The 11,538-nt window shown below is 46.8% G+C and overlaps 1 protein-coding gene across 4 annotated transcripts in view; it reads right to left on the bottom strand.

Moving 5' to 3' along the window:
- Positions 1–1,084: 1,084 nt before the first annotated feature.
- The window catches only part of AMBRA1 (autophagy and beclin 1 regulator 1), a 131,024-nt gene continuing 120,570 nt past the window's right edge, over positions 1,085–11,538 (bottom strand). For 3 of the 4 annotated variants that reach the window (XM_034061663.1, XM_034061665.1, XM_031053549.2), the window contains 2 exons: positions 11,090–11,283; positions 1,085–2,704 (listed from right to left, as the gene is read on the bottom strand). In XM_034061663.1, the coding sequence (XP_033917554.1) occupies positions 2,214–2,704; positions 11,090–11,283 (685 nt within the window). In that variant the 3' untranslated portion in view covers positions 1,085–2,213. The remainder of the gene's footprint in view (positions 2,705–11,089; positions 11,284–11,538) is intronic. The other variant, XM_034061664.1, reaches the window with a different exon arrangement.

Below are 11,538 nucleotides of genomic sequence, written 5' to 3'. Positions count from 1 at the left end.
GGGAAGTCCTCAGCAGAGCAGGATTCAGGCCCCTGCACAGAACTAGAGTGAAACATCCCAGGAGACCTTTCTCCAGTCATGATGGAAAGTTTTCTGTAGGTAGCTTGGCTCTGGCCATCTCTAAGTGCTCTGCAACACATCTACCAAGAAGGGGCCTGAAGCCTCTTCCAGGAATCATGCAGGGAGAGGGAAGGAGCTGCCAGGCTGAGCTGAAGCAGAAGCCTGTTTCTCCAGGCTCCCTTTCAGTTTGTTTTCAAGCAGAGCAGTAAACAGCTCTGCCCAGACCTGCCCTGTCTGCCCAAGTCTTGAGTGGAGACATAGCTCTTCCAGCTCCCAAATGGCAGCACATCCTCAGGCCACCCCACATTGAGGCAATACCAGGATGCACGAAACCCTCCTCACCACACAAGGGAATCCCGTTTTTCAGGCTGCTCTCCTGTCAGAGCAGGGATGTGGTTGGCTCAGGGCAGGTTTTAGAGCCTCATTAACACTCTGCAATGAGGCCTGGCAGCAGCTGATTTGATTTAAGGTTCATTTCCAGGCTGTGATTTAAGAGAAGATTTGCTTAATGTTCTTTAACAGACTCTTCTGACTGGGAGCTTGAGTGCTGCTTAATGACAGCCTTATTTATTGTAATGTCTTTGCAGGGCAGGATCCAGAGGAGCCAGGCAAGGTGCTCAGGCAGCAGGGGAAGCATCCCTCACAGCAGAGTGCTAACACAGGGACATGCATTCCTTTATCCAGAACAGCCAGACACTGCACCCCTTGTCTGCACTGAGAGGTCAGCAAGGTTCTCTGCTTGCCTGAGACAGAGTGCTGCATCTCCACATACCTTTTTAGCAGGACAAGAGAAATGCTTCTCTTTCTCCCTGCTGCAGTTCTTGAGTGATGGGAAACACAGAAGTGCCCCCTCATCTCCAGGCTGATTAAAAGGCAATCTGCAATCAAGACTCCACCATGCTCCTCCCTGGTTCCCAGTTTTGGGCTTTCAACTCAAAGGCTGAGCCTGCTTTCCTCCTTGAGCTTCTGTACCCATCCCCAGGGCCAAACACCGAGACAACAGCACACAAATGAAGACAGTAGGTCAAGCAAGGGTTTGTCATATTTTAATGACATTGATCTTTGGTGTTTCCCTCGTCAGCACTCACGCTCTCCCAGCCCATCCTCCACAAGCCTGCTAGGGATGGAGAGTTACAAACGAAAAGGAAAATCACATTTGAGACTAAAAACAAAGTATCAGAGCCTGGAATTCTCCACTAGAAACTACATGTACAAGGTCAAGATTTCACATGCAACACCTTACATCACAGACCCATACCTCACAGCCTGGCCTGGAGCTGAGAGACATTTCCTGCCCCCTTGCCAAGGAGGTGCAGCTCAGTCCTGGCAACATGAAACCACTGGGATGGCTCATTCATGTTAATATTGGCACAGCTTAGAACATCCTTGTGTGAACTGCATCCTGACTAGAGAGCAGTAGCCCTTGTCCCCCTCTACCCATCTATACAGCAGCTCTGCTGAGGTTCCTGCCAAGTACTACACTAACTCTAAAAAGGAAAGATCCCCACCCATGAGCACATCCTGAGCCATGCAGGTTATGGCAAAGCCCAGTTCTTCCCAGAAAAGACCCCAGTGCAGACAGGAGAGGTCTCAGAACTCCACACTGAGGGGGAAGCAGTGCTGCGCCATGGAGTGGGCCTGTGGCCTGGAAGACTCCTCCACTCCAGCAATGGAGCTGGAGCATCACACCCAGGTTTGCCCAGTAGGGCTGCCTGTCTCCAGAAGGATGCTGCAGGCCCCCTTTCCTTTCTTCACTCTACTGATCAGCCCCTGGGCATAAAAGGGCAGGAAAAGGAAAGGAAAGAAGCTTTACAGAGGATGACACTGACCAAATTACAGGGTTAGGACTGAGCTCAGGGGATCCCAAGGGGCTTTCAAATCTGCATGATGTGCAGCCAGTACACTTCATATTCCTGCTTCATACTGCTGCTAACTCTTCAGCAGTGGGAATGTTGGCAGTTAAGTATGCTTTCTTCCCCATGGCTTCCCTTGCAGTCCTTAGTCCTTCCCCACCCACCCAGGACAGAGAAGCCCTCTGAACCACCAGCATCCTTACAGAGCCACATGTGCCTGCTCTTCCAGCTCCTGGCCAGCTGTGAGGTACAGGTCTCTGCTGAGCAGTACAAGGGTAGCACCAACACACAACTCAATCTCTACCTGTTCCGCGACTCCCCACTGGTGCTGTCATTACTATAGAAGTTGGTACTGTCAGGAAGATGGTTATTATTAGTTAGGTCACTGTATTCAATTGGTCCCTCAGTGTCCATGGAGGACTGGGCCTGCTCTGGCAGGTCCAGGTCACCAGCGCTTTGTCCTTCACTCCCACCAGGGGCTGTCCGCGGGCTCAGGCCATGCTCCGAGAGCTGCATAGACTCTGACAGGATCCGTCCCTCTAGCTCAGCTGCCATCTGCTGTGAGGTGGACTGCTGTGCTGATGTGCCCTCAGCTCCGGTGGACTCTGCACCGGTCTGAGAGCTGCGGTGGATCCGGTGGCTCACAATGATGTTGTTGCCAAAGCCGCCCATGGACGCCATGGTGGTGCTCTGCTCCCGCTGGACCACGGCAGTCATGCCACCTTCTGTCATCAGCCTCTGGATCCTGCTCAGAGCATCCTCCCCACTGGCCCCGTAGTCTTGACCTTCACCTGCAAGAGAAAGCAGAAGCGACTTGGATGCACAAGGCAAGCTACAACACAAAGAGAAAGCAATGCTGGGTGGATGCACCACACAGTGCACATGTGCTGGGATAGAAGATGGGGTTTGTTCCAGAGAAAACCCAACATTTTATTTCTGTAACTTTTGGTGAGTGCCAAAGGCACTGAACTCTGTCAAGAAGATCTTGGCCAATCCCACAGGTATCCCTCACAGACCTGCATGTCCAAGCCCTGGAGAAGCAGCTCTTATCTAGCCATAATGGGGGGAAAAAAGAGGAGTCAGAAGCAGTGTGTTTTTCTCACAGCTGCAGAGACAGCCCAGCCACTCCTCCAAAGCAAGAGGAAAAACCTCAGTTTGCCCTGCAATAAACCAAATATCTCACCATGGTGTTAGTGTCCTGTGGCCTTTTCTACTTCACCTGTTTGAGAACACCCCAGGCCATCTCCCTGCTATCAGAGAGGACACAGGCCAGGACCAGACAGCAGCTACAGAACATGGTCTGTGCTTCCACATCACCATTGATCAAGGAGCGATCAAGTATGTAGGCTCCTGCTGCCCTTGACTGGTATCTTTAGGGAATGCAAAAAACATCTTTCAAGATCTATAGTTCTTTGTCTATCTCTGAACTCTCCCTTCACAGTCAGGCTGTACTGAGCTCTGAGGAGCCACTGTCAGATGCCTTGGTTGCTGAAGATTACTTTTGAAGAAGAAGAAAGTCTCACAGAAAAACAGTTCATGTCAGAATGAAATCCCCATGGCAGGAAAGTCCAACCCCGTTCTGTTTCCCAGCATCCTCCTTTTGCTACAAACCCTACCCAGACCATCAGGGGAAAACAAGCCGTAATCACAAACTGCTAGAACAATTCCACAGTGGGATCCTGATGATTCTTATTAAAGAGATAAATCTCACTCCCAGCTCCACGATGCTATTGCAGAGCTGATTAGATGAGAGAGGAAAGCCGTAAGCTCTCCTGGCTCCCAGAAGATGCACACAAATGTCAACAAGAGTGGATGTAGGCAGGAGTTAAAACCCAATAGAAACCAAAATGCCACACTCAGTAGGAAGGCAAAAGTGACTGGGGCTGTGGGGTGGAGATCATGTATCCAACACGAGAGTGGGGTATCCAGCACTATCTACACCATGTAACTACAGAGGATAGAGAGGTTAATATGATGTGCAGTCTGTCAGTGACAGCTTACTCCCTTTCCTCAGTGGTACCTGCATTGAACACAACCAGCTTCCTCCACCACAGGGTATGGCTAATTCCATCTTCAAGCAAGCCTGCTGCCATACTGCCCTGCTGTAGAAATACTACAGACATCAAGGGCAAATTTAATCCTCACAGGCAGAGTAAGTCCCTTTCTGCTAGGAAGTTGGTAAGCCTGCTCTATCCACTATGCATACAGCAATTACAGAGCTCCTTGGTCAGAGCTTCAGTGAGACCACAGAGGCACCAGTAACCTCATGAGAATCTGGAGCAGAGCCTAGAGTGAGCACAAATACCCCTGGGCACAGCCTGACCCAGAACTCTTGCAGAGCAATCCTGTTCAGGCTGTGTCTGATGCATGAACTAGGAGCCTGGCTGACCTGCACAAAGACTGAGAACAGAGGCAGCTATTAGCCTGGAAACTTCAGTGTGAGAAACATGCATGCCAGGGGATACTGAAGCATTAATCAGAGCAGAAGTAAGTGGAAGGTTTTAGATGCACGGTTTTGGATTCAGTCATCGCTTCCTTCTGAGGATATAGGTGTAAGCACTTTGTTACCAACCATCTGGCCAGGTCAGAGGGGAAGCTTAAGAAAGCCAAGATGTGCAACCTGGCTTAGAGACATGCCAGCCAGCCAGCCTTATCTACACCAGTCCTGAAACAGCAGCAGGTACTGTGCTCTTGATAGATTATTTACTATAAACCAGCCCAATACAGGAGCTTTGGAACAGCGAGTCAGCAAGGATCTCTGGCCAGTGCTCCTCAGCATTACAAGCATGTGCTTCACGAGAGGAGTTCATGCAGGCAGAGCACAGCAAAGCACCCCCTGCTCTTCTCTGCCCCTTAATTACCACATGCCATAGCTGAACATCCAGTTGAGGCAGCTGCTTGCTGAGAAACAGGCAAGGGCTGATGCCACAGCAGTCACAGACCTTCAGATGAGGAGCACGGAGATACAGCAGTGCTGGATATTCCAGAAAGACACCATCCAAGCAGCCACCAAGGACCTTTTTGTCCTTCCCTTCCCCCTCCCTGCAGGTCTTGACAATGCCTTTGGCTGCCTGGTTCAGAGCTGAGCTTCCTGTGTGTTCCCTGAGCTGAGCTATAGCACAGCTTCACATAGAGCCCGTTTCTACTGCCTGGTGACTCCCACACTCGTTCCTTCGCCAGGCTGCCAGTGCAGACTGCATCAGTGCTCAGTGCAAGTGAAATAAGCTGACTTCCATTTGGTGGAGGTTCACAGTGTGCACACAGGCACCTACCCAGAACAGCAGCAATGCTGTAAACCCCACACCCCAGGCTGCTGGAAGTTCCAACCTGCTGCAGTGGCCAAACCCCATTCCCTGCACCACCAGCTGAACAAAACCAGAACAGAGAGAAACCCCATGCTCATGACCCTTCTGTCAGATTCCAGAGGGTTTAGGCATATTCAGAGCATGAATCTGAGCTTGTGCAGGAGCAGGGCAAGGACAGCACATCTAATTCTCCATATGGAGAAAGCAATTCCTCTCATTTTATGCTCAAAATTACATTCTGAAGTCCCAGGCTCTGTCAAATCCTTTATCTTAAGCTCTCATCCTTCTAAGCCTTTTCTGACTCTCTGGAGAATGCAAAAATATAGAAAAACCTCATAGTATACTACAGACAAAATTTAGAAGACTGAGCTAACCAGCTCCAGTGTGTGAAGTACCAATGTGTGAAGTACTACTGTAAGCACAACACTTGCCAATTCGTTCTCCACCTAAGCTGTCCCTCTACCAGAATCCATCACGTAGAAGGAAGCAATCTTGAGACACAGTCTTATCTTTCTCTGGACTGAGACACTAGTTCTGTGCCTGACAGGACATAAAAGCATCACCCATGGTTCTCTCTGCAATACAAGTAAGTATTAGTGTTGTGTCCCCAGTGCTGTGCTCCTGCGAATCTTTTCTATTCTAACTGAAGCGACCTTTCCAGAGGTCCAACGCCCCATCTATCCCAAACACAGACACAAAACATCACTCTGGAGAGTAATTTCTGTCCATCTAGCTGACTGGCTCCAACATTTAACAAAATGCTCCCTAGCTAATGCATTTGTCTTCAGAAGTCCTCTGCCATGCTATTCCAGCGAGATCCGAGTTTGGCACAGAAGCCTACAAAGCAGAAACATCTGGCATACTTTCAATGGAGCTGGGTATAAGGCAGGAGCATTTCCACTCTTAAATGAAGTGGTCTCTGAAGTACTTACAGGAATTACAACTTGTTTATCTCTCGGCATAGTCAGCACACACCTGATAAGGAGCAGAGCCCGCAGAAGCAGAGATGAGATCAGGCTGTGGGATATACCAACACTGCTCTTGAATTTTTGCCCATTTTCAGCTTTCCTCTTTCTAAACCCAGGAGTAGTCAGTAGCCATGCTTGCAAACAAAGCTTCAGAATTAGAACTAAGAGTAAGCACCGGAGAGAGATGTAAGTCTTCAGAGAACATGGAATAATAGCTTGGAGGTGTGAGCTGACCCACTAATTCAGATGCTCAAAGATAAAAATATCACCATTTTTAAATTAATCCACTCCTTGCATAAGAATAGGAACGGGAGTGTCAGAGCACAGCATAACCAGCTACGAATACACACATCTCCCTTAGTGCCAGAAGAAATACTACTGGTTACTCTTCTACCCAGCCAAGCTCAGAAGAGGGTTCACACTTCCTTTCTAAGGCAGCTAAATCAAACAGCTCCACAGAACTCAGGAAAGACACACACCAGCTTTGACTTGTAAAAATCCTCTTAGCAATATCTCACCTTGGTGATTTCTATGAGTGAAACTTATTTTGGTAATGAGAGTTTAAAAGTAGCCCCCATAATTTAATCCCAAGGGAGCCAGGTACTCGGAGCAGCTCACACTGTAAAGGTTTGTGTAGTACATGCTTCTAGAACCTGATTCTATTTTTTAGGTAGTGCTTTTCAGAGGGCTTTTAAAGAGAATCTGAAATTTGCAGTTCTATAGTATGTATGACACATATTTTACAGATGGATAGGCAGCTGAAAGGCTAAGGGATCTACCCACATTCCTACTTGGAGAATAAAAGGCAGATCTGGAAGCTGATCCTTGGTGTCTCGATTCCCATTTCCACACTAATCACACAAAAATTCACATAACATTTGACAACAGCATTGCAGGAACATGTTCAGCTAATGTAAAACAACATGTTTCTCTTTATCATTCATGAGGCTTGGCTGAGGACAGGGTATTCCTGCCCATGCAGCCCACTGACACGCTCCTAATGTTGCAGATTAAATAAGTTACATCACATGCAGGCACACTGCATCTGCATCCTTCAGTATCCTCAGGATGCTTTGCTCATACCAGGCAAGTTTCACTTGTATGTGCTTTTTGCTACTAACAGTTTGAACAGACTGAAGCCCACAAACCCAAACCTTCATTTTACAGCCCTTTTTCCTCTCAAAGGTATCTGCTGCAACCTCTGAAAGCAGCTGGACGTGATGGAAATTTGTGCTGGCTGGTGAGCAACACTTAAAGCAAATAGGTTAAAATCTGTATATGACATGACAGTAGTCAATATGCTGCTCCCCCAGAGACAGGCAAAGTAGCAATCCACTGACAGCAAGCCTTCAGATGGCTACAATTCAGTAGTTTGTAATGTGTGCCTACTTGAACAATGAGCACTGAGCTAGCTAGATTGTTCAGCCCCAAAGACAATGCAGATGATAGGGAAGGAGATGACAACTGCCTTCCAGCTATTTCCATCAAGTTTCTTTTTTAAGTGTGGGGTATTTTTTGGTTTTATGCAACTGGATTACCTGAATGATGTATGGATATACAGTAAATAGCTAGGGGATAGCATGGGTGCATAACCAAAAAAGTGTCCTGCAGCTCTGCAAAGGTCCCTCTCCCTCAGCCTGCAGCACATTTTGCAGTTGCATCCCTGACAGTTACTGCCACTTCTACCCTATTCCATAGATCCCACAGCCTGAGCAAGTGGCAGCCACAGCCTGACCCAGCCTGGACCAGGAATTGCATTTTCTAAAGGTTAAAGCTTTGGACTATTAAATCTCATTAGAAATGTTTGCTGGTTTTTAAGTGAGATTTAACTTGCCAGTCGAACACAGATCCTCCCCCGTCATCCCTGTCCATTTGCAAGGGAAAGCATAGAATAACTCCCAACAGATTGTTTCTAATTAAGAGTGCCTCAAAGTTACAGCTCCATCACTATTTCCACTATGTCTGTCAGCTTAAATAATTAGGAAACAGCTGAAACACTGTTTTAGACATTCATGATATCTCTCCTAGTTTTAACTTCTTTGGTTTATGTGTGGCTTGGGAGCAGAGTTCACAAGGCAGCTATCAACTGCTGCAAACCAAAAAGATACAGACATTAGAGGGATTCGCTTCTAATAAAGTCATTATATACTCATTCCTCCAAAGGAGGTAGAAAGATAATCAGAACAGCAAAGTCCCCGCAGAGCTTTGCATGAGAAAAGGAAACTATTTATACCCGCACAGAGCTTAATTAGATTTCTGATGCAATTCTGCATACTTCTTTTTTGTACAGTAAGCACATATCTGCAAGAAATGCCCTGAGCCAGAATTCCCCACAGCAGCGGGGCTGATGTGATACAGGACAGAAACCCACTCTTGGGGGTAGCACTACCCTTTCCTTCTCTTTTTTTAAACATTAAAGGGTTTTGCTCTTTTTTTATCCCTTCATGACAAGGTGATAACTAAAACACTTTCCTTTACATTGCTCTGAATCACATCTGATGTATCCATTCTGCTGCTGCTAATGCTGCTAAGCCTTTACGTAGTGATTTACATCTTTAAAACCCCATACAAAACACTAATTAATCTGCATAGCCCCTGGTGTACTGTGCTATGGGAAGATTTATTCCCATTTGGTAGATGATTGATAATTTGCCTTAGGTCACACACCAAGTTCACTGTAGCACATTTTTGCTCTTTTTTCCTTTGTGTCCCTGACACCTAGATCCTGCTATTAGGGAACAGTTTCCCTTTCAACAGATGAGCTGTGGTAGATGCAGTGGGCAAATTAACCATCAGAAAAGAAGCACAGGGTCTAATCTAGCCTGCATGAACACACTGGATGAGCATCACAGGAGTTTATGACGCTGGGAAAACAGTCATCTTAATGTCACAAGGAGTGCAATAGGGCTCAAGTGTAATGTGAAGCATGAAGACTCTTGGATGAACCAGAGTACTGATGTCACAAGTCCCTGGCTAACTGGCTGAGATGCTGTTTAACAGCAGCTGAAAATATGCCTTTCTGCTTCATTTTGGGTCCTTGTACTATTCCTCTGCCATAGATTAGAGTTGGGGTTTTGGATCCTACATGATCCTTCCAATAGTTAATGCCTTGAGAGCTCCCTGTTTTGAGCTGCCCTTGAGCTTTTGCTGAGGAATTTCCACTGAGGATGTAACTGACATAAAAATTGATCAGCTACAGGGCAAAGACTGCTTGGCTCATCTCCAGTGCATGTATCTGTCCTGGAATAATTCCTTTTTTCCTTACAAGAGACAGGAGTGTGACAGCCCATTTTGCAGGTGAGACCCACTTGCAAGGGGACATGTGGTAAGTCAGCATCTGAGCCACAAACTGCATCAGATGTGGAACTTGCCAATCTCCTTCCAAGTGGAAAACGGAGACAAAGAAAGGTCTCTGTCCTAGGTTTGTTATCTACATTTCCTTTCTTTCAAATGTTACGTTTTGCTTCTTTGTAGAGACACCCTGCCCAAGGCACTGGTAAAGGACAATGCTTCCCCATCTCATTAATGGTCTAGTTAAAACCCATGACCTAGTTCTAAAAATTGAAAGGTTAACTAGAAAGAATGAGATAATGAAACCTTCAGATGATTCAGAACAGCAGCAGAGAGAAGCAGCACTGGAGAATTCCACTGGTTTAACACAGCAGAGAAAAACCTCCAAGCCTGCAGCATCAGCCATCACAGCCTTGATGCAGGAAGGTCCCTCAGCATCCCCTCTTCTCAGTCTGCATACCACATTCAGTGTATGCACACAAGGTCTCACAAGTTCAGTATTAGTCCAGATTTCCTATGCTCCAGCCTTACTCACACACCTCAAGTGTACTAACCTTCAAGAGAGGTTCATCTCAGCTCAAGAATTAGACACTTGCCTTTGAAAAGAAGAGCAGAGATCAGAGTAAAAAAAGCCTTATCATACATGCTGGATACTGCACAGCAGAAACTCTGGAAGAGTCACATGCCAAGAAGCATCTTTCAGAGTGACAGAGCACAAGAAAGCATACAGTCACAAACAAGCATGTCATGGGCTGCTTCCCAAAGATAAGTGGGTTCACCATGAACCAACAACTTCAAAACTGTCTCCTCAATTTTCTCTGTCCTTCCTATATATATACTGCTCAACTCCATCCTAGCAGGCCTTCAGAACTGGATTCAAGTGCAATGCTACAGTATAGAGACAGGAAGCCTGGACAAGACCATCATGGTTTCAAAATATCAGTGATTTTATCTTCATATAGGAATTGCACATCAGCTACTTCCAGCTCTTTATGTGTTACTAAGTTTTCCTGGACTGGAAAACCCTAGAGGCATTTCTGTATAGCTGGAACTGGACACTCATCAAAGTCTTCACTGACCAGACTAAACAGAATATTCACACCTGCTTTGTGAGAAGTGATTTACAGGATTTTATTTTGTGTCCAGGTGCTGAGCTTGTGAATCTTGCACAGGTTTTAGATGCAGAGGTTGAAGGACCAAGCTAAACTAACAGAGAGGCAGAAAGGATAATTCTTAACAGTTTGCAGCTTTATGGATGGTTAGAGTTCAGGAGGAGTGGTGCCAGTACAGCTGATTCTACAAAGACACAAAGTTCTGGGGAAGAGTTCATTTTGCCTTCTACAAGTATGTAAAAAAGACAACTTCACCATTAAGATGGACAGAGAGTCACTCTTCTGATATCTCAGCCTGGCTGCAGGCAAATTAGGCTGGAGAAATCTTTGCTGAAGATATAACAGGAGTGTTCAAATCACAGAATGGTTTGGGTTGGAAAGGACCTTAAGATCATCCAGTTTCAACGCCCAAATGCACAAATGCATTGATAAGATGTGGAAGCTATATGTAAACTCTTCGTTCACCAAGGTAAGCTGTGTCAGACTGCTTGAGCTCTTACCTTCCCCAGTCCCTGCAGAGGCGGATTCCTGCTCCTGTACCTCCCTCTCTGTCTGAGTCTCGGCATTCTGCAGCTGAGGTGCCAAGGTCTGGGTACCCTGGGAGGTCACAGAGGTAGGGGGGTTTCGGGGTTGCAGGCCTATGGCGTTCATCAAGCCCATGTCTCTGTCTGTCCTCCATGTGGCTCTGCTGGTTCTGAAAAGAGAGAAGAACAAGTAAGACCAGGAGCACTGGAGGCAAAGAGCCCCAGCATGACTGAAGCATCCATGTGAGCCTCTTCTTGCCTCCCCTTGAAGTGGGCACAGGCTAGCCAGTATGCAGATGGGGCTGGAGGAACTGTGCCCTGTGCTTATTTACCCACACACACAGACACCCCTCTCCAGCCTCAGCTGGCTGGTCCCTTGAGTTTTAAGCCAGCAGAATCTTGTAATCCACTCACCCTTCCATAGA

This window comes from Melopsittacus undulatus, chromosome 4 (genome assembly GCF_012275295.1).
Source record: "Melopsittacus undulatus isolate bMelUnd1 chromosome 4, bMelUnd1.mat.Z, whole genome shotgun sequence".
In the NCBI taxonomy this organism is placed as follows: Eukaryota; Metazoa; Chordata; class Aves; order Psittaciformes; family Psittaculidae; genus Melopsittacus; species Melopsittacus undulatus.
Note: the sequence above shows the minus strand (reverse complement) of the source record. Positions and strands in the feature narration are given on the sequence as shown.